At 43.2% G+C, this 23,661-nt stretch overlaps 1 protein-coding gene across 1 annotated transcript; it reads left to right on the forward strand.

Moving 5' to 3' along the window:
• The first annotated feature begins 1,648 nt into the window (after nucleotides 1-1,648).
• FZD1 (frizzled class receptor 1) lies at nucleotides 1,649-5,550 on the forward strand. Its single transcript, XM_053984950.1, has one exon. The coding sequence runs from the start codon at nucleotides 2,021-2,023 to the stop codon at nucleotides 3,776-3,778; it is 1,758 nt and encodes a 585-aa protein (XP_053840925.1). The 5' UTR covers nucleotides 1,649-2,020; the 3' UTR covers nucleotides 3,779-5,550.
• Nucleotides 5,551-23,661: the final 18,111 nt, after the last annotated feature.

Here is a 23,661-nt window from a genome sequence, read left to right on the forward strand (position 1 = left end):
AATACTGCTATTTAGGACTGAATATAAATAGGTTTCGTGCTAGAAAGAATAATTAATAATTTTAATTAGTGATGTAAATCTGAAGAAAAAAATCTGTAGTTTCAAACTATAAATACAATATTTAAGGAATCAAACTGTTCAGTGGAAGATGGAAAAAGGTATTTGTGCATATCATTTTTGAACTATTGTCCTCTAAGAAGAGAGTTCTTGACAGAACTCAATGAACCTCAGTAAACGAGGACTTCAGCAATCGACATTTTCAAGGATGTGCAATTTCTAAACATGATCCCGCTCCTTCAGTCGTTACACAGCATAGATTTTGCTATTAATTAGTTGGAATGTGGGACAGTACTGCTGGGAGAAAGAAAGTGGCCTAAATAGCATGGTCCAAATTTTATCTGTAGCTATCCAAGAAATACGGATGTCTTTTATTAACCCTTGCCACCTCTGACAGCTAGAAATAAATGCTGGAGCTGTCTTACGACTAATGGATTTTTGGAACTCAATTAACATGTAAGGCGGAAAGGGTGGGAGCATGCTGCAGAGAAGGAAGACAGCTGGTGGGAGAAGTTCCATGCCTGGTTCAGCTCCGAATGGTAGAATTAACCTTCGGACAAATATGAGAACATTTGCACACATGACAGAGAACCTTAATTACTGAACGTCTGGAGAACAGGGCAGAGTTCTTCTCTCCAGGAGCACACTTTATTATTCTTATTCAGTTCCAATGAGTACAGTAAATCCCCTATTCAGCCTTCATCGTTTTTCTGGACTATGCATTTCGAGAGAGCCAACAGGACCTCCATTCTGTTTGTGCAATGGAGCTTCAGGCATGCAAAAATGGCCACTGCTGGCGATCACTGTATGGCCATTCACCCCCTCCCCAGATTATAGCAAGAATTTTCAAAAAAACCTGACGGGAGGTATTGCAAGTCACACAGCATTCGACTTGAGTCACACTGGAATAGCTGCCCACTAAGCAGAGGGAGGAAGGGAAATGGGAAAGCCCTATTGGGATTATTTTCGTATGTCGGGCTGCTGCTGTGGACACGATGGGAGGAAGGCGCAGATAACACACTGGCAATAAATAGCTCAGTAGCGAGTTACTTAGTGTCTCTGGGGAGAGGCTAGTTTTAGCCGCTCTAACATCATCACGGTGTATGCGATGTGCGACATCGCGGTCTGTGCCTTCAAGTTGCTGCGGCTCCTGCCCGCACCTTAAGTGACCGCAGTGTGTCTCCCACATTTCAGACCTGCAGAAATACCCCCGCTGCGCACTGCCCCCCGCAGCAGAGTGCCGCGGATCCCTCCTCCAATCCTGCCCTTTGCTACGTGCCAAACATCGATTCCCCCGCTCGGGATTAGCCCGGCTGCTCGCACGGCGGGGGGCACCGAGGGTGATGGGCTCCGGCCCAGTCCGGGTGCGCCGCTCAACAGCTTCCAACAATCGTCATCACCGGGGAATCCAAAAACAGCCCCGGGACAGCCGGGACCGGCGCGCCGCCGACCGACACGGCACAGCCCCGTCCCCCCGATCACCCCCCTGCCGCTGGGCCCCCTCCCCAGCGCCGCCCCCGCCGCCTTTGTGCGCGGCGCGGGGCAGCCCCGCGCCCGCCTGCGCCCGCCCCCGGGTGAGGCGTTGGGAGACGGTCCCTTACGCAGGAAAGTTCGGCGTCGGTTTCAAGGCTCCTCCCTCCGGTGAAGCAGACTGCGGGGCGCCTGGAAACCGGTCGGAGGGAGCGCGGCGCGGCGAGGCGAGGGGCGCGGGCTCGAGGGGCCGGCACAAATGGTCAGGCGGCGGCGGCGGAGGCGGCGGCGGCGGCGGTAGTCGGAGGCGCGGAGGACGCTGCCGCCGGTGCGGGCAGAGCTGCGCGCTGCGCTCCGCGGCCGCGTGAGTGGCGGCCGGGGCTGCCCCGTCCCTGCCCGCCGCTCCCTTCATGAGTCGCAAGTTCGGGCCGGGAGGAGCAGCGGCGGCGGCGGGGCGGCGGGAGCCCGGCAGGGCAGGCTGCACCGACTGAGCATGGCCGAGCGGCGCGGGCCGGCGGTGAGCGGCGGCGGGGAAGTTGGCAGCGACCGGTGCCCGCGGCTGCCGCTGCTGCTGGTGCTGCTGTGGGCGGCGGCGCTCCCGGCCGGGGGGCAGCTGCCGGCGTCGCAGTACAACGGCGAGCGGGGCATCTCCATCCCTGACCACGGCTACTGCCAGCCCATCTCCATCCCTCTCTGCACTGACATCGCCTACAACCAGACCATCATGCCCAACCTGCTGGGCCACACCAACCAGGAGGACGCGGGGCTGGAGGTGCACCAGTTCTACCCGCTGGTGAAGGTGCAGTGCTCGGCCGAGCTCAAGTTCTTCCTGTGCTCCATGTACGCGCCGGTGTGCACCGTGCTGGAGCAGGCCCTGCCGCCCTGCCGCTCCCTCTGCGAGCGGGCCCGCCAGGGCTGCGAGGCCCTTATGAACAAGTTCGGCTTCCAGTGGCCCGACACGCTGCGCTGCGAAAAGTTCCCGGTGCACGGGGCTGGCGAGCTGTGCGTGGGGCAGAACGCCTCCGAGCGCGGCACCCCCACGCCCGCCCTGCGCCCCGAGAGCTGGACCAGCAACCCGCACCGCGGAGGCGCCGGCGGCGGCCCTGGGGGCCCGGGGCCCGGCGAGCCCCGCGGGCGCTTCACGTGCCCGCGGGCGCTGAAGGTGCCCTCCTACCTGAACTACCGCTTCCTGGGAGAGAAGGACTGCGGGGCGCCCTGCGAGCCCGGCCGTCTCTATGGGCTCATGTACTTCGGGCCCGAGGAGCTGCGCTTCTCCCGCACTTGGATCGGCATCTGGTCCGTGCTCTGCTGTGCCTCCACCCTCTTCACCGTCCTCACCTACTTGGTGGACATGAAGCGATTCAGCTACCCTGAGCGGCCCATCATCTTCCTCTCAGGCTGCTACACGGCGGTGGCCGTGGCCTACATCGCCGGCTTCCTCCTGGAGGAGAGGGTGGTCTGCAACGAGCGCTTTGCTGAGGACGGTTCCCGCACCGTGGCGCAGGGCACGAAGCGGGAGGGCTGCACCATTCTCTTCATGATGCTCTACTTCTTTGGTATGGCCAGCTCCATCTGGTGGGTCATCCTCTCCCTTACCTGGTTCCTTGCTGCTGGCATGAAGTGGGGCCATGAGGCCATTGAGGCCAACTCCCAGTACTTTCATCTGGCTGCCTGGGCCGTGCCGGCCATCAAGACCATCACCATCCTTGCCCTGGGACAAGTGGATGGCGACGTTCTCAGCGGCGTCTGCTTTGTGGGCATCAACAACGTGGATGCCCTGAGGGGCTTCGTGCTGGCCCCCTTGTTCGTCTACCTGTTCATCGGCACCTCTTTCCTGCTGGCTGGCTTTGTGTCACTCTTCAGGATCCGGACCATCATGAAGCATGACGGCACCAAGACAGAAAAGCTGGAGAAGCTCATGGTGAGGATAGGCATCTTCAGTGTCCTCTACACGGTGCCGGCCACCATTGTCATTGCCTGCTATTTTTACGAGCAAGCTTTTAGGGAACAGTGGGAGAGGAGCTGGGTCACACAGAGCTGTAAGAGTTATGCCATTCCCTGCCCCAACAACCACAGCGGCCACCACCCACCTATGAGCCCCGACTTCACTGTCTTCATGATCAAGTATCTCATGACCTTAATCGTGGGCATCACCTCTGGCTTCTGGATCTGGTCTGGGAAAACCCTGAACTCCTGGAGGAAGTTTTACACCAGGCTCACCAACAGCAAGCAGGGCGAGACCACGGTCTGAGACCCCTGCTTGCCAGGCTAGGGAGATGCGGGCAGGCAGAGGACTGAGGCTCTGCCTCGGGAAGCAGCTCCTTATCCAGACTAGGCAAACTTTTGGGACTGCGAGTGGTTTCCACAGGCGGCGGGGAGTGGAGGACAAGGCAGGGGGACCCCAGTGCCTGGGATCTCTGGGCTCTGCCCTCCCCATGCTGCTCGGGCTGTCTCCTGTAGGAGCCGAACGCACTGTCAGGTTGGGGGAGAGGGATGTAAATAGCCTCTGTAAGATTTTGTAAGTATATTTGTATTTAAATTACAAAAAAAACCTCACTTTTTTTTAATTATTTAGGACACTTCTAACCCGTTTGCAGATTTTACTTCCTCGCTTATCCCGCCCGCTTTTTTTTTTTTTTTTTAATTTAAAGGAAAAAATGGCTTTGGATTATTATTTCTTAAGGCAGGATGGGAAAAGCTGCCTGTAAGAGGATCGAAAACAAACCCCCTTCTTCTCCCCCACACAGGTTTTGTAATGGCTTTGCTTGGAATTTCAGCTGCATGAGCAGGAGGGCCCGGAGCGGGGCTGCGGCTGGGAGCGCCTCCTGACCCGGTCTGGGTCCCTGTCCCGGCTCTGGCCGGCCCGCGGTAGCGTGGAGGTGGGGTGGGGAGGAACGCCGCTTCCCGCTGCGGTCCCGGTCCCGGCGCCGGCCCCGTCTGGGGGGCACCGACCCGCCCGGTCCCGTACGGGGAGGACGGAGAGCTGTCCGAGCATGGCGCAGGGACGGCGCTGCGCCGAACCCCGGCCCCGGTGACCCCCGCCGGGCCTTTCTGGGGGTGCAAACAGCCCGTCGTGCTCCGCTCTGTGCACGGAGAGCCCCTCGCGGTGCCGGGGGCTGGGGCGGCCGCCGCTCGCCCGCGGCCGGGGTTGCCGGGTCTGGCCGTGCTGCGCATAGCTCAGGAGCAGTTCGCCCGGTTCGGTCTACGAGTTGGGGTTCACACCGCCTGCACCTGTAGCACCTCTGATGGCCCAGGAGGTGGATGGCGACAGAAATACACTGAAATTCCCTCCTGCTGGGTTTTTTTTCTAAGCCCACTTTCCAGTCCGGGGGCGCCCCGCGGGTGCTCCTAGCGCCGCCTGCCCCGGTCCCTCCCCGCCGGGCTGCTGCCGGCTGGGGTCAGCAGGATCAGGAAATACGGGCTCAGTGAAAAGAGCTTCATCGGAATAAAACGCAGCATTCAGTTTGGGGCTTTTGTTTGTTTCCTCCCTGCCCCCTAGTTATATTCATACACCAGCTCTTCATATGGGAAACATTGGAGCCATTGCCATTCCTCTGAATTTTAATTCATTGAGATTTAAATCATTACACATTATGAGGGTGTGATTATTTTTGCCAGTAGTAAAAACAATGGAAAGGAAAACAGTAAAGCAGAATGCTTGAGCACTCTGGTGAGATGTGAGATCTGAAAGCCTCTGTTGTCTTTTTTCCACCTCTTTTTTCGGTACAGAAATAACATTGCATACTGCAAGGATAAAATACCATGTGTGCAGTATATCTGCTACCTTGTATGCTCCTGGGTGTGTGGGATTGTGCTTCTAATACATTAAAAGAGTTAAAGACGAAATTGTAACTTTCAACAGATGCATTTGAATATGTAGACCTCTGTATGAAAAACAGCAGAATGCTTCTCTCCTGATTGTATTGTTTTAAACTTTTTTTAATATTACAAATGCCTGTATTTAGGTTCATAAACATTATCTATGGCTACCATACCCTGAAATGCAAAATTATTTTAATTTGGTATGCATTTATTTCTGTTCATTATCACAAGATCATCTATATTTATAGAGGAATAGAAATTTATATATATTAAATACCATATTTTTAATTTCTCTGAAATAAATTGAGGTTTTGTACAAAAGTAGCTTGTCCCTTTACATATTCCTCTAACTCATACTATGTGAAAGCAGTGTATTTACTACAAGATGTGTGGGATTCCTTTTTTCTTTTCTTATGTTGAGTTCACAGTAACAAGCTGGAATTCAGTGTAGGAATTCATTGTGCATTTTGGTTTTTATCTCTGGGCCGGTCTAGATTAATCCTTCAAAAGAAGTAATGTAAACTGTTCAAGATCTCTGACAGGGTATGGTCAGTGGTGTGAAATTCAAGAAGAGATCTGCTATATGGCAGGAGAAGAAAGAAGCTCACCAGTTCTTTTTTTGGTGGGTTTGATGGGGGTTTGTGGGTTTTTTTTCTTTTATTTTTTTGATTGCCGAAAAGGGTTCTCTCAACTTAGCCTTTCTTCTCATTTTCCTTTTTATTAAAAGTTAAAAAAAAACCCTTAGAGCTTAAAATGACACTCAAATTATGTTGCAATATTGTCAGAATGGTTTAGTGAGTAAAATAGTTTTATTTCCTGAATTTTGACTGTTTGGTTAATCCAGAGTTAAATGTTCATGGAAGCATTTCAGCTTTATGGAAAGTACACACATTCTTTAACCTTTCAAGGCAATACCCTTTTTTTCTTTTTTTTCTGTAATTCATTGTTTGAAGTGCCATTCAGTAAGTGTGGGTTTATTAGGAAAAACTTGTTAATTTTCAAACTTGATTTTTGATTTTTAGTGTTATAAGCTAGTAAAGCATTTCATTCTGTAGATCTGGAGGTAGATACAAATTATTTTTCCCTTGTTTACTTTATTCAAATTGTGATGCATAAACAGCCATAGAGAAATAAGGGAAGCTTAACAGAATTTCTCTAAGGTGAGACAAGGGGGCAGAGTTTTCTCTTTATTTTAAAATTTGTTCTACACAGACATAATTCCTGCTTTCTCAGATATTTGGACATTTTTCTCAATTTTTTTTTCCCTCAAGTTTTTTTTTTTCCTCCTTTTTTTGGGGGGGTGGGGTATTTTAGCATTTAAAATTTTGCTGGTCAGCACTCTGCTAATGACCTGAAGTACAAGCCATTCACTTTCATTGCAATGGAATTCTTCTTGGTCAGTGTATAATTACAGTTCAGCCCTTTTGGCTAATCTGTTTTCTTGCAACAATGTATGTGATCTATTTATGGGTGGGAGAACACATTTAGTTTTAACAGAGATGTTGAATTTATGGGAAAGATGGTAAAGACCAATTTTTAAACATACTTCTCAGAAATGAATAATGGAATTTTTTCTACAAGAAGTAAAATGTCAGTATTTATTGTTCATGATTTGCAGCAGATATGGATCCCCTTCAGTTCTCTGGATTTTTTTTTTTCAGAACTCAAGCTCCATGTTCAATCTTGGTTATTTTAATAAATTTACTAGAGAGTGCAATATGTCCATAAATCTGTTGAAAGAGCACCCCCTGCTTTTTTGTTTGCTATTTGGTTTGCTATAAAAATTTTGTTGCAATTTCTGTGACCCTTCACAGGGCAGTAATTTGCAAAGGTCACAGTCATCACTCAATGCTGTGGTGCTATGTGGTTCATCCACCATTTTATATTTGATTTCTCAACACATAATGGTATTTCAGATGCTTTATTAATAAGATACAAAGATATCTTTTGCATGGGGCATCAGTAATAGTTTACTGTTAAAAAGAAATCTGTCCATTGCTCCATGGGGTTTAGATGGGGATTTTTACAAAATACTCGGGGTGATTGATGTGCCATGGTTACCAGAGAAAGTATCAATATACAGGAAGTAGAAAGTACCGGTATACGAAGAAGCAGTTTTTCCCACTTCTCCTGTCCCTGACAAGGTTACTATAAGAACAAGCCTGGTATAACAAAAAATTTTGGACTGAAATTCTTGCATAGGTGTTCCATACTCAGCAGCTTTGCTTTCTCTCACGGGATGTATTTATACCCTGAAATGAAGGGACACTCAAATTCACCATTCCCCTGCAGAGGGGCTGTAGCCTGAAGAGCTGGGTATGTTGATTTACTGTTCATCCTTCAGTAACAGTAATGCTCTTTAATGTAGTGGCAAATTTGTGGTATTGGAATGAAATTATATGCTGTTTCCATAACAAATCCTATTGGGAAGGAGTAGGATTTCTGGTTTGTTCATATAGTAATGCTCAAAATTTCTGGTATATGCACATATTTGTGTGTATTTGTGTTGTGTTTGGTTTTGTTGGTTTTTTTTTTTTTTCAATAGAGGGGCAAGACAAGACTGAAATCTAGTGGTGCTCATATCGGCCCTCTGGATGATGCACACCCTTCTGCTGCCATCCCTTTGTACTTTTCTAAAAAATTGTTATTCAAAGGGATGAGAAGTAAGTATGAGAAGAGACTGCTGTTTATTTTTATGATGAGTATTTTTAAAAATAGGCTATGGGCTAGTATCTCATCAGTCTTTTGCCAATCCCAGTCATGGAGACAACTTCCAGATTGACACTGTAGTCCTTTTTAAAAGGTATGCACCCTGAAACTGACGAAAGAAAGTAATCCTGAGTTTGGCATGATACACTTTAAAATTATTGAGAGTACTCTTGCAAGAAATTTGCATTTGTGTGACATAATCTTCCATTCCAGTGCTGCATGGCCTCAAAAGAGCTTCAGCTAGCAAAACTCAAGACAGATGAAGAAGTGCTAAGTCAAGCATTTAAATGCTTACCTATAAAAATAAGGAAACTGAGGCACACCTCTGATTTTATAATTAATTAACCCTCTAGTGCTCAGGCACTAGAATTGCATTTTATTTGATAGATGTTTCCACCTACAGCACTGCATGACTGACAATACTGTGCAAAATCTGAATATCAGCCTCACCCTCCCTTTTAATTCTCCTAGATTTTATTGCATGCTGTTTGCATTGCTGGACCCAGAGCATCATTGTTCTGCATGTTGGGCAAACTTGGAGTCAATGGATCATATGGATTCTGAATTCAAATGTTGATTCAAAAATGCAAGTCAGTAATGTGCTTAGACCCATTAGAAGAACGAGTTGCTCTTGCGTCCATAGCTGTGAGAGTTTTTCATATTTGTAAATCTCTTGCCTCTGTTGTTCAGTTGAGCTGTAATGCTTGGGCAATGATTCACACTCATTTGGAGAAAGAGAACTTAGTTTTTCTTGCCTTGGACTGACCCCTTTGCTGTTTCTGTGTTTACAGCATAAAAGAGAAATGCTTTGTTCTGAAACTCCTGATCAATTTTGAAATAGTAGTACTTTAATAATAGTAGTAATTTAAAAATGGGTTAGCAGGTTTAGGAAGCAAGACTTGTCTGACAGCTGAGGCCTTGGTTTCCAGTTTAATTTTTACAAGTCTACAAGCATTTTAAGATGTGAAATAGCTTCTTAAGGATAAACTAAGTATGCCAGGATTAGGTCCTGGACACATCGCAATGAGCCCCATATTCATTTGTGAATGGTGTTAAACACCATCACCACCCAGCGATGGTGTTAAACCAGACTAGATAAGCCCTGTAAGAAAAAAGGAAGGCATAATTGCATTTACATGCCACCTTAAATTCATTCTGCACCTTTTGTCACTTGAGGTCCCTAAATGGAGAAGCAAATGTAATTTCTGTCATATGGGAGAGATTTCAGTGAATTAGTAAAATAGACCTTAATAAACAATATGTAATTTAAAGTGTAACATCTTCCAGATAAAAGCAGTACCACTTTGATAGTTCAGTTGTAGACAATGCTTTAAAAAAATTTACATACTTTAAAATATGCTGAATTTGTAGGCCATGACAACTCTGTTTCATATCCCAACCTGTGTTTATTCTAAGCTTCCACTGTAACCACATCAGAGAGTCTTCCAGGAATGAGGTCTTGCCCTTGTTTGCATTCAAATCAGCAGCATTAAGTTGCTTATCTTGAGGTTGAGTAAATAAACTCTAGTTTTCCACTCAGACAACACTTAATGAAGACCCAGACCCACATTCAGCTACTAACCTCTTATGAAGTGAGGCCCCCACAAGCCTCGTCTTCTCACTGTATCCTAAGGCTTTGTTCCAGTGTGTGAAACGTATTTGGCATGATTGAGCTTCATGAAGGTGAAAATTTCACAATAACCATTAAATTGATGCAAACATGCTGCATTGGGAGGCTTCTGTCAGCCACCATGTAAAATATTTTTGATCGGTTGTCTTAGAAATAACTTCAGAAGTGCTGAAGTAATAGACTTTTATTTGCAATTAGCCGTCATTTGGATGGTTGCATTATTAGTCGTCTGCAGCATTTAACAAGGTGTTATTCTAGGCTAACATAGAATGTTACCCTATGTCAAAAGTGAAGCACATTTGGTGGAATTTGTCCTCCTTATGGTATCACCAGCATCCTTTTGGGTGAAAGAGAAGGGGGTTTTTTTTGTCTAATTCTAGTATATCTTGGCTAATATTAATTACTTGCTGCAACACAAATTTAGAAATATTTATGGGATAGTTTAATGACAAAGACCACAAGAAAAATTAAAATGTCCTGTATCCCTCAGGTGGGATGTCTTGATGCTGTTTTGTTGCATACTTGTTTGTATAACTGTTTTACATCCTGTGACTCAGTGCTAGTCTCACTGGCTGTGTTAACCTGAGACTGAAAGTATGGCTCAATGATGCTCTGTCATGTTGTCTTGTTCAGGTTAATTGCTATTGCTTTGTTACTGGTAACTTTTTGTGCTCCACTACCACTACAGAACACTACAGAAGGGCAGGGCTGCCAGCCACAGGACTGTGCAGTCCATTTGAGCAACACAAGAACATGCCAGCCCCCACCTGGCACCTTGCCCACCTCTGGTCCCATACCAGTATCTCCACTGGGCACTGGTCTGTCACTCTCACTCAGAGGTAGTGTTGGCTTTTTCCTGCAAACTCCACAGATATCCTACTGACAGCAGCACTGCTGAGGCTGTGCTGAATTGCCTCATTTTCCTGGCTGCCCAAGCCATGTGCTGGCTCTTTTGTTTCCCCCCACCACCTACCTAGGGTGGAGACTATCCTGGCAGCTCTTAATCCCTGAATTGGACGGAGGAAGTTACAGGCAGTATGTGCTATTGCAACATCCCCATCCTGATGTTGTACTGCTCTCTTGCATGTTACTCTCAGGTAACTCCTCTGGAAGTTTCCTTGCTCCAACCATTGTCAGAATATAACTTGGTCAGATCTCCATTTATTGTTGAGAACTGACTGTGCAGTGTGCATCATGTTCATCACAAAATCATTGCTGTTCAAACAGAGAAGTTACTCTCAAGATGTTTGACGGTTTATTCATGACATTTCACTTTTAAATACAAGCACAAATACTATCCCAAAGCTCAAGAGCTGATCTTGATTTAATACTGAGAACACAGAGTGGCAGGTAAGAATTTTCCAGTTGTTCAAATTAAAATATTACTGCCCATTGTGGTAAATTCACTCCATGTGAAATTGAGAAGAAAAGGTTGCAACACACCTTTAAGATTGCCTTCAGGAAAATGAGTGTTTCATTTATAGCGTACTCATCTACAACTGCATCTAAAGAGGAAATAATAATAAAAGGCCGACACACCTCAAGGTGGGTTTCTCAAAATATTTCTATGAATGAAAAAATTGCAGGAAAACCAGCTCATCACAAAATCAGATTTTGCAATGACTCTTGTTAACTTCTCAGTACTTATTTTTTCTATTATGTTGAAAGCTTTGCTTTTATTTTCTGTGAATGGGGAGGGTAATTAGTCTCCTCTTAGCATGAAGTTGTCTCTTAAAAGACAGCAAGTAGTTTATTTATTTACTTCTTAATTAAGAAAATATCTATTCTAATTCTGAGGGAAATAAAACAAAATTTTGCAACTGGCTTAAAGGTTTAGCATTTTGTAGGTTTGAGCACTTCACTGTTAACAAAATTAATAGAAGCAAGTGGTGCTCAGTTATAAGAAAATGGATTCTAATCAATTCCAGTAAAGAGTTGCAACTGGGATGACTTAACTTGGTGTCTGAGCACCACCTCTATTGAAGCAGTGACCCTTGAAGGGGAGCTAATGCGCTCTGACTCCATGTTGCAGAAGGCTAAATAAATTGCTTTTAATAAGCTAAATTATATTACATTAATATTATACTGTACTAGAACTATATCATATTAAAAAGATACTAAAAAAAAAACCTGTGACTGTCTCCAGACAGTCAAGACATAGCTTTGACCCAATTGTCCAATCAATCCAAACAACCGTCACCGGTGTCCAATTAACAAATCACTCTTCGGTAAAAAAACTCCATAACACATTCCACATGTGCCAAACAACAGGAGCAGCAAATAAAGATAAGAACTGTTTTCTTCTTTCTCTGAGCTTTCTCACTGCATCTCACAACTTCCCAGGAAAAATCCTGGGAGAGAGAATCATGTCTCTCTCTGTTCACTTCCTGACACGAAGATTTGCAGTGGTGAAGCGTACCAGCTCTCAGCCCATGTGTGACAGCAAATGGGGAGTGCTGTGCTGAGTGCTGCTAAGCCTGGAGTCCTTGGTTTTTTAGGGCTGCTTTCCCCAGGTGTGAGGACATGGGGGAGAGAGATGGAAATCAGGGACTGGGTGGGCAGCTGGCTATGGTGTGCAGGCAAGGAAAGGTCAAGAGAGGCAGGAGGATGGACTGCAAAAGGGGAAGGCACTAGGAAATGGTTGTCTGCACAGGCCAGGTTTGAGATGTTGAACTGGGAACTTGTAGCAGTGCAGCATTTGTGCCTCTCTTGTCAAAGGTAGTTGAAGAGCACCATAACTCAGATGTGGGAAGGGAATGGCTTTCCAGAGCATGCAGAAACCATGGGCAGGTCCTCCAGCGCATGCCCCAGAGTCACGAAACATGGAGGCAGGAAAACAGCTTGTCTGGGTGTTTCAGAATCCCAATGAGATAAACCTTTGTTGCATCACAGAAGAGGGACAAGCAGAGTGGGCTGCAAACCTGGTGCTGAGGCAATGGTGGGATGGGGAGCAGGGCAAGGCGAGGAGCCCAGCCAGAGCCAGCTTTCTCTAGATGGCAACCACAAGGCTTCCACAGGTTCCCCTGGATCCTGTTTTCCACTCCAAGATTAAAAATCTCCCTGCAGGGGAAAATGGAAAGGAAATTGTGTGGTAGGCTTTGCTATGTTTCCAGCTGACTATTTCCATAGAAGTGGGTAGCTGGGCCCAGTGTTTCTTAAGATGTCTTTACAGTAAGAGTAAAATCCTAGCTCTGCTGAAGGCAGTGGGCAATTGTGAGCCTCCCATTGGCCTCCTGAGGGCTGTAATTTCATCTTGGCTTCAAGATGCATTAGGAAGTGCATAGAGATCCTGAGAACGGAAAAAGGGAAAGTCAAAAATAAAGATTTTTTCATCCAGAAGTTGTTTTTAGTGCTTAGTTAGTTTCATCAGAATTCAAAATATTTTCAGTGTTTTTCTGACCCTATTTACTAAGGTTATATAGGTACAATCGAAGGACAGACATTATCTAAGCATCTGAATACTTCAATATCTCAGTCCTCTGTTTTGTAAAAAAGATTAGTTTCTCAAAAATGATCAGTTACCAAATACTTGTTTTGATTTTAGGGTCCTTAAAAAAAAAGGTAATAACCTCTGTTTGAGATTGGGTTACTTTTACTTCTGTGTGTGCTGACAATCTGAATGTCTAGCAAGTATTTCTGCTATCATTTGGTTTTACAATTCTTTGTAAAAATCACTTGTTATATTTTCTCAGAAGTGTTGTTTTCTTGCAGCAGTTCTAGAAATAGGTTTTCTGTCGCAGCCAGCAAGTGGATGTGTACCATTTGTGAAGGCAGCCTGGAGAGCAGGCACAGGCAAACTGCAAAACAACTTAACTTGTGGAATTAACACTTCACGTTGACACCCATTAAAAATATTCAGAGATTGACTCAGCCTGCCCATGTTGCACAAATAACATGCTTGGCTCTGAATGATTCAAGATCTTATCTGCTCTCAGCACAAGTTCACTGCGGAGGGCCTGATCCTGTTCTCATTAACCTACAAAGGAGTTTTGCTGCACACTTCAAAGAGAATTACATGAGAAGCATTTGCAATGAAGCACACATGGTTCCTGTATCTTTTCCCTTTCTTCTTTCTCTTTTTAAAAAATTATTTTCCAAACTACAACAAAAGAAAACAAAACAAAAAAGTAGGCTAGCAAGCAGTCAAAATAAAGCTGCTATCTGTTGAGCCATGTTGTTCCTTGAGAGCTCTGCTTGTTTGGAGTTCTTAAGTGCAAATTTAGAGTAGAAACCAGAAATAGCGAGAAGGGTTTGGTTATATTTGCAGCTGAGTTCCCTCCATTCCCATCATTTCTGAAATGGGAGCCTTGCATGGCCCATGTTATTTCTTTGCACCTTGCACAAGTATTTGCAAAGATGTGGAGCAGAGCCGATGTGTGCAGCCACTGATAATGTATCCATGTAAACAGCAGTGCCTGGGGTAGGCGGGGGGGTCACTGCATACAGCTCATCTAAGCCCTGGGAAGGGAACCACGTTCCTTCTTTGTTATCCCTGTGCACAGCTTTTGAAAAGGAAGAGACACATATGGAGGAGGGATGGGATAGAGCAACCACTGGGGATTTTGTTTGGTTTTACGTTTCTTCCATGCTGTCATATTAAATAAGGTATTCTGCCCTTACAGTTTTATTGCTTTGTAGAAGAAAAGCTTTGTGACTCTACAAAGATGCTGGATCCTTTGGCGGAGGGAGCAGCAAGCATGTTGCTCAGCCATTCAACACACTTCAGGTGTTTTTAAAACCCTCTTTGTGGTAGAAGGGCATGGCACTCCAAAGACATCACCCACCATGGTGTACAGCAGTGGTGCAGAAGAACCATCCTTCCTGTGGAAGCCCAGACAGACTCTTTGTCTCTACTGTCCCCTTTCTTCCATCCCCAGGCCACAACCACAGCATCTGCTTCAGTTCAGATGCTGATCTCTGCCGCCCATATTTGCCCGTGAAAAAGCTAAACAAGATCATCTGCTGCTACCTGAAACCCAATGCTAATGAGATGGTGACAAACTCAGGTAGTTACTCCCATTGTTTCCCAAATCCAAACATTTAGACTTCAGTTTTGTAAAAAAAAGAGATTGGTTTCTCAAAAATTATGCATTCCCGTTTCCTATTCTCTGAAGCTTGCTTACCTAGTTTCAAAGCTATGAAGTCATGCTCTGTGGGGGATGCTCTGTGCTGTCCTGAGGGAGCAAACATGAATGAGCTTGCTTCTTTGAGGGATTTTTCCCCCCTGCCCTACTGTTGCCCTGTTTGATTCTCAGTCAGCCTTGCCAACTCTTCCCTATGCCAGAAGATGGTTTCCTTACCCCCATGCTGAAAACACCCTCTTCCCTTCTGGCTGTGGGCAGGCATCTCTCCAAACTGTTTCCTTCTCACTTTGGCAAGTCTTCCAACAGAAGAATTGAGGCAAATGACATGTGAGGACATGAACCTCTGTTCTTTTCTCCCCCACAGCTACCCCAGTTACTGGAAACTTTGCTGTTATCTAGTGGGTCCTGATAAGTGTCACCATCTCAGCCTGTATCGCTCTCCACAATTATTTATTGAAATGCAGTGGGAATCTGTCTGCAGTTCAGGCTTAGCATGCCAAGCGGACTGAAGTTTTGGGTCCACATGTCTGCTCTAAGGCCAACAGAGTAGGAATAAGACTCAAATTTTCTGTATCTCCCTTGTATATCGTGATAAATAGGTTATTCTGAGGATGCGTCCACTCTTTTCTCACAAAGAAACTGCTGAGCATCTGAGGTTTCTCATAATGCAAGATGGGAAGAAATCTAAAATTGAAAAGTTTCTGAGGACAGGGAGGTGACCTGTTTTCCAAACCTCACTAAGTGACCTTTTTTAGGTTCTTCCACTCTGTGCTGTCTTCTTTCTGGTGTAGGAGAACCCAAAAACCTTTCAGAAGGATTGTTTGGATGGTTCTGCTCTGAGTTCCTCTGGTGAGCATCATGAGGGATGTTCATGGGGAGTCCCAGAGAGCCCCCCAGGTACTGGTGTGAAGGCTAGGGACAGCAGCCTGGCTGTCAGGCACCACAGTGTGCAGTAGTTAGTTGGAAATGCTGCAGGGGTGAGCAGAAATGAGCCCTGCCTTGCTGTCTCTCTGCCCCACTGGATTGAAAAGGATGTAAGGAAGGACAGCACACAAACGTGACAATAACTAGTTTAAAAAGCCTTGATGTTCTTCTGTGGTGTTCCTAATGGAAAAGAATGATTTTAGATAATCACAAAAACATGTCCTGTGGCAAAAAGCAATCCCTACTACCTCTGAGTCTGTTTAGAAGATGACATGCCCTTGGAAAATGCTTCAATAGCCACCAAAATGCCCAATGCATGTTAACGATCTAACCAATAAGTTATAGGTTCCTTTTTTTTTTTTTTGATTCATTGAAGAACATTGACAAAACTGCAAACATATGTTTCTGCTGCTAAAGCTTAGTCTTATCACAGTTTGAAAATGTGGAAAATCAATTACATGCTTTGAATTGCTCCCTTTATTGCTATAAAAGAATTTCTTCATTCTTTCAGGGTAGTGTACACTTGGTAACATCTACTGCTAACAGGCTGTTAGGACTTTCTGCTAAATTAATACACTACAAGTAAACTAAACAGAAGGCCAGTGGAATGCTAAACATCCACTTTCTCCTCTGTTGTGGCTGTGCTGCAGCTTGGGAACCCTCAGCCTTGTTGCTACAACATCTGGACAACATTTGGGGCTGTCTCTCAAGTGCACGGGTGTGCACCGCCGGTGAATTTTAACTTTCAACATCTCTCTGCCTCTAATCTATATTTAATGTTTCATGACTAGTAGTCAAAGAAACTTCAGCTAAATATCAGGTTGGAATGAAAATGATCCTTGGGAAAACACTAAATTTCAGCATTCGCCAGCAAAGTATCTGTGACAGAGACATTCCCTGGAGATTTGTAGCCCATTCTCTCACAGTAATAATAATTAAGACTCATGATTACTGTGCCCACATAATCAAAGATCGCTCCATAAAATGTACTCCCTAAAGGGATGAATTCCCTGTTCCTAACTGGATGTCAGTCAGAGGGATCAGCACCCCCAGGGATCTGGAGTCTTTGCTTGCCCTTTTCATTACCGTGTTGTTAGCATTGTGTTACTTCATATTCTTCTCAATGCAAATGAGTAGGTAATCATGTGTAAATCGTGCCCTCCAGAAGGCACATGTAGTGAGGTTTTTTTCCCCAAATCTACCACAGGGATTTCTCACATGGAACATAATTACATCTCTGCCATATGGGCTCATTTATATTCTATTACAGGTTAAGCTAATACGACTCAGAAATATGCTAAAAATACCTCAAAGTATTTTGAGCACTGTCAAAACACTTGTCATTTCTTTCTTGCCTGTTTGATTGTGAATGACTTTCTATTTATTTAGAGATCCACAGTGCCAAGTGACTTCAGAAAAACAATATCAAACCAGTCTGTGTTGCCCAGTGTCCAAAAAATACTTTAAATCCTCTCTCATTAAATCCTTCTTCAGTAATGGCAAATAGGTGGGTGAAAAATGAGACAGAGAAGCCTCTAAGACAAATTTACCTGCAGCAACACCTCAGTGGGTTTTCAATTTCCCAGGAGGAGGGGAATGTCCATTTCAGTCATGTAGTTTTATCATCATTTGGCTGGATCAGGTGTTTGATGTAATTACACTGTCCTGACAAAGCTATATGTGCACTTTAGCCATTATAAAACTACACACCTCTCTGCCCACAGAGGCAGGGCTACTGTGGAAATAACTGTTGCCTAAAAAAAATTATGGTAAAATAAGAATAAAACTTTACCTTTAAAACTGAAGCCACTGAAGGTTATATGATATTTTTTTCAGAAATGAGGTACTAGATATGAATATGTTATTTTCCAATTTCAGTGGAAAAGTTTCATGTCACTATTTGATTTTATTTGACAAGATTTTATAATCATTATTACTTCACTGATTTTTAAAACTAATACCACTAACTTCTCTGGATAAAGTCTGAGTCTACTGCAATCAATCTTAATTTTATTATTTTGATTTATGCATTCAGTATTTTGCCCTTTGAAATTTGATCAGGTTTCATTTATTCCACTAGCTAAGAAGGAAACATGTAGAAAGTAATACGCAGGTAGGAATACTAGGGCAGAGGATGGGAGAGGACCTCACTGGACTTGCACATTATACTTCAGATGATACTTTGCAAAAGCAGTGACTTGACTTTTATTCCAAAGAGATGCTTGTAAGAAATTGGACCAGTGTCGAAAACAGCAGCTCTATGTATCCTCTAACCAGGAGATAAAACTCAGTCCTGCTTTATAAAGTTCTTTGAGATTTTCAGTGATGGAAATTTTTTTGTAGCTATAAAATCCATTCTATAACTATGAAATAAATTCTGGTAGCTTTCTAGAACTGAATAATATATTTCAGAGTGTTGCCAGAAAGTGCTTGGTTTTTTGGGGGGGGGGGGTTTGTTTTGGTTTGGTTTTGTTTTTTGTTTTTTTTTTTTTTGGTTTGGTTTGGTTTGGTTTTTTTCTTCTTTTTTCCTTTCTGATTTTATTATATGATAGCATAACCTTTTAGATTATTCAACATTTGAATACTAAACTCAACCTTTCCTGAATGCCCTTTGCATATTTTCTGAGAACAATAATTATTGCTAACACCGTGTGCTCAGACTTCTGTGAAACAAAGTATGTAAGCAACTAACATTAAGTGTATAAAAATCCCCCTTGAAGTCAGACACTTATGTATTTTTCTCGATCAAAGTCTAGAAGCTACAATGTCTGTAATTGTGCAAGCATGTCAGACTCAGAGGAGAGTTTCCATGGAGTTTACCTTGTTCTTAAAAGACCTCTTTCAAAATCAGCTGAAACAACAGGGTTTTGGTCAGAGCTGTGCATTGGTCACTGCTGGATAAGGAGAACAGTCTGACTGTATTTTTACTGTAGAAGGGGAAAAATTCAGTCCAGCTATGAGTTTATTACCCAAGAAGAGTATTTTTCCAGTCTTTGAAATTCCTGAAGCAATGTAAAGGACACTACAGTGATTTCATATATTGAGGAGGCATTAAAAAAAGTGTTCTCCTGAGTTGTAGAACAAAGAGAAACAAATTTCAAATCTCAGACTTAGCTCCATTAACTAATGTTTTAATTCATCTGTCATGGATGTTTGATTAAAAAACCTGCTATACAATTTCTTTCGCAAGTTCTGTAGCCCTGACTGTGTCCTTGGAAAAAACAATCCCTCCTTACACGGACAAAAAAATGTGTCCCTTCACACAACTCCACAGCTTGTTTCCTTTTTCTTCCGGCAGGGTTTTTTCATTTTCATTCCACAATTTCATTTATTGTAAAATAACAGCAGTCACTGCATGCTGCACTGAGATTGCTGCATTCATGTCATGGCTTTATGCTTATCCCTGAGCATTCACCACTGCCCATTGCTGCAGCTCAGTCAGAGTGGTGGCACAAGGTGACAGGCGTCCTGACATCCCCGTGTCACACCACACCACGAGCAGGGGCAGCAGAAGGGGGCACCAAAGCAGGTAACAGTATTCCCAAATATTCTGGACAACAACCTTTCCAAGAGAGGGAAGGACTGCTCATGTGCCCTCCTAGAGTTCTCCTTTATCAATTGTATGCTGGAAGCAGCAATTGCATTGCATATGTACATATACATATACATATTCATTGCATATTTGTCCCCCATATGTCAGTATGTCAGTATTTTCCTCCAGACAGTGGGCAGCCGTGGATTTTCAGCAGAGATATCTAGCTGGTGCTGCATGTATATGCTCAGTTCTGTGTTCTGGATGAGGTGTTTATTTGCAGTCGGTTCCTGGATGGAAAGTTCTGGCCTGCACTGGAAATGGATGCATTTCATCATGCATATGATTTTCAGGAATAGGTAAATCAAGAGCTTTTGTATGAAAATTTGATTCCTAATATGATGTTTTAAATAAATGATTCCTGGATATTTAAATTATCTCATTATTAATTTTGGATCTTCTTTGTCATTTGATGGATAAATGTGAAATTCTTTAGCTGTCTAATGTGATCTATTGTCTGCTAATACCCAGCTCTCTGAAACCCTTTGTAAATCATTATAGTTTGCATCATCTGTTTGGCTAACACATTGTGTCTGCTAACACACAGTGTCTGCTTTCCAAAACTGCGTAGATGATAATCTGTTTTAATACCTGTACAAATCAATTAAATTTATTTTGTGCACTGTTCACTAGCTGCCAAATTGGGTGGAGAATAGAAACACTTAGCAGGGGAATCAGACTCTACATAAGCATGCATTAGATGAGCCTTGCAATCTGAGTGGGAGAGGATATGAAATTTAGCATTTAATTTTGTCATCTACAAACAGATTTTAAAAAATGGCTTCCAGAAACAAAAATATAGGGCAGAATTGTGGAACCCTTACTCATGTTGCTGAGCAGATTCCTTCTGGATTTATGCCACTGAAGCTTAATACTGTCACCTCCAGGGTGGCTGAAAGGATGCAGAGTTTCTTGTGAGGCACTTTGATGCTTTGTCTACCACAGAACGTAGGCAGCATATCTTCAAACCTCCTCATGGGTCCAGACTTCTGACTCCTCTTTGCTGTTTCTGAGCACCATTGCTCCAGTGTAGTTTACGATCCTATAAATATCCAAACTAACTGGTGGCAAAACTGATGGGTGTGCTGAAGTACCTACCTGATGGATTCTGCTAGAAGATTTGGGTTCAGTCTTCAAGCCTGCACATCCCAGCTTTCAAGCCTTAATGTTAAATTGCGTGAATTCCATCATTTGCAAAATGAAGCTTTCTTTAAATAAAAATTATCTACCTCCATTTCCCCCTCACACCTAGCCTTCTGCAGATAAAATATAGTTGCACTGGGAAAATTGAAAGTTTACTGTGACCATAATGCTTTTTACTCACAACAAAAATCCATATTTAAGCAATGTCGCAGATGGATTGAAGAATAAATTGCTAGACACATTTCAAAATATGGGGGTAGAAGTATGGTAATCAGTGCCAAGAAAACTGTTGTAGGGCAAAGTGTCTATCAAGTGAGTGCTGCTAAAATTTTGCAGCATAAAACACTACAGAAAAGGTCATTGTCAGAGGGAAGATGGATTGATTTCCAGTATTACAATAGTATTCCTGATTGCAGGTAGTTGAGGACAGTTTTACTTTTAGAAAGAACAGTGTAGCCTTTGTTCACTTGGTCTCTCACTTGTGAAAAAAAGGAATTTCCCTCCTCACATACATTTATAATCCTTGTTAAAATACTCCATGGTATAAAACTCCTTGGGTAGGAGAGGATACCAAGCAAAAATGAGTAAGTATTTTAAGATTGTTCCTCTTAAAAGGGAGCATTATACGCCTATACCATTTTAGTTCTTTTGGAGAAGAGTTTTCTGGATAATGCAGAAAGAGGGCAGCCAAGTTTTTTATTTAAAGGTAAATGTACCAGAATTCTTTCAATTGTTTGACAATTTTTATTACAGGCACGGTCTGATTTTCCACTAGTTTGTATCCTGCATGACTGTTTGCACCAATGAAAAGATATTGTTAAGTGACATGCATTTTTACTGTGCCCTTGTTTAGCACTAATGCTTATAATATGAAAGGTAGTGCAGCATTCAAGATGTACATGCATTTACCAGGATAATTATTATCCTCAAATATTAATGTGATTTGAATTTAAATGAGCAGAAGATTGCAGAAGCAATGTCATGTCTTCATCTTCTGGTAAGGAACAAGAGTTCTAATGTTGCAGTTCATGGCTCAGAAGCCAATGTCATATTGACCATGAAGCCCTCAAATGACAATGACCACCACTGCTTGTGGACTCGACCTGGTGACCTAGAGGCTGAAAGGCCATACATCTTCTTTTATTTTGTGTGCCATTCACTAATAGATACTCTTTTAAATTCTATTCAAGCTCTTATATGCTACACACCACTGTAGCTGAATACTTTCAATAGAATTTTTCTGAGGGGACAGAAGGTAACAAGACTCAGGTGTTATTTCCAGTTTTCCTTTCTCTTCCTGTACATGGACATTTCTGCAAAGTTAGAGACTCTATATTTTATTTTTTCATTTTTTCTTTTTTTCTAATGAAAGTGGATTAGGGAGCTTGTCAAACACACAGAGCTGTTCAAATGATGTCCGCAGCATTGACTCTGCTTCCTGGAAAGCTGTCTGTCCTGCATAAAATACATTATTTTTTGTTCCTGAGAGATCCTTCATGCCAAAGTAATTCGGTAGTCAAGTACATTCCTTGCATACAGAAATTTTTAAGCCACTTAATGGGAGCATGAATCAGAAGAGAATCTCTATAGGCAGTCAATTTAGTGAGTGGTCAGACAATATTTACAAAACAGTTCATGTCACTGATGGGAAAGAAGGGGGCTCCATAGATTGTCATTTTCTTGATGGATAAACTTGCAGGACTATAATTTTTCATATGTGTAATTTGTGCATTATCGCATATATTTTTACACATCTTTCCTATTTCTCATGCTTGAGTCAAAGTTAGTGCCCAGCTCTGTACATTCATCTGTACTGAATAGAACAGGTTGAACTCAGGTTGGAATTCAGTACTGTGAGCTTTGTCCTGTCTCCATCAATATAAGGTTAGCAGATGAAAGTGTGTGCTTTGGCTATTATTGCACATTTAGAAAAAAATGCATAAATTTTAGCTGTGGGATAGATTCACTGAGGAATGAGAATAACCCTTAGGATCTTCTACTACCAATGATATTTAAGGGATTTAATGCTAGTTAAAGATCTGTGATATGATGACCCCATTTGCATGTAATTATTCAAAGTGCAGAGACTTTCAGAAAGACATGGAGCATGTATGTGTACTGTATCTTAAGGCATATGATGTGCAGGTGGAAATTTTATGGGGACGAGGAGGCAAAAGCTGAGACTGACCAACTGATTTATGGCTCTCAATACAAGAGCTGGACGAGAAAAAACTGCACTATGAGTCATCCTGACTGTACTTGAGGGCATGATGTGCTGAACTGAATACTAATGGCATGTTTTAATTCTGAGAATATTGAGTCTGGGTAGTGATGGAAATAATCCAAATTGGGACAGGAGAAAGCTGGAGGTGTGTGGTGCACTGCAACATGGGTGTCCTTGTTACTGACACCACATGTTATGTGATCCTGTGTTCCTGGTGGGGGAGAACAAGCCTGGTGCCATCTGACAGCAGGGATGGTTTAACTGGTTGGAAGTAGGTGCCCAGCAGTGCTATATAATCAGCAATTCCCACAAGAATGAATTTTTCAGTTTACAGTATATATTGCTTTTATCTTCCAGACCAGATTGCTTTTGTTTCTTGTAGAAAGGCAACTTAAAAAACAAAAAAAAAAAAAAAAAAAAAAAAAAAAAAAAAAAGAAAAAAGACCGAAAAACCCAAACAAACAAACAAAAAAACCAAACAAACAAAAAAAAACCCACAGAAAGTGAAAATCAAATAATTTAAAAAGAAGTTGCTGGTCAGCGAAGAGGAGGAAACCTTCTTGCTCTAGTACTATTTTGCATCTGCACTGAAACACAAGACAGCAGCTGCCTTGGAGCTGCCTCCACAGCAAGGAAAGACATTCATCTACATTTAAAGATTCAGTGCACAGAAAGCAGAATGACAACATCTCCTCTCATTTCCATGCCCAACAACATGCACTCCAACACACAGCTATGCTTCTTCTACAATATCCCTTTATTTTCCTTTATCTCTACTTTTCTACCCCCTTCCTTCCTCAAGCCCTTCTTTGAGCTTCATATTTTCTCATGTTTAATTTGGAACTTATGTTCTTCAGTGAACAAATCCTTCTCCCTTTGTCTCTCATCAGAGCCTTCATTGCTTTACATCCACTGGGAAGAACTGATCCAGTTATCTCTCAAATTATATTTCAAGAGTCTGCAAGCCTGTCTTCACAGATAAACTGGAGAGCACCCCAACTGGTAT

This window comes from Vidua macroura, chromosome 1 (assembly GCF_024509145.1).
Source record: "Vidua macroura isolate BioBank_ID:100142 chromosome 1, ASM2450914v1, whole genome shotgun sequence".
In the NCBI taxonomy this organism is placed as follows: domain Eukaryota; kingdom Metazoa; phylum Chordata; class Aves; order Passeriformes; family Viduidae; genus Vidua; species Vidua macroura.

What these genes read in the sequence shown, in the direction of transcription:
- FZD1 (XM_053984950.1), top strand. Translation starts at nt 2,021, where the DNA reads ATGGCCGAGCGGCGCGGGCCGGCGGTGAGCGGCGGCGGGGAAGTTGGC.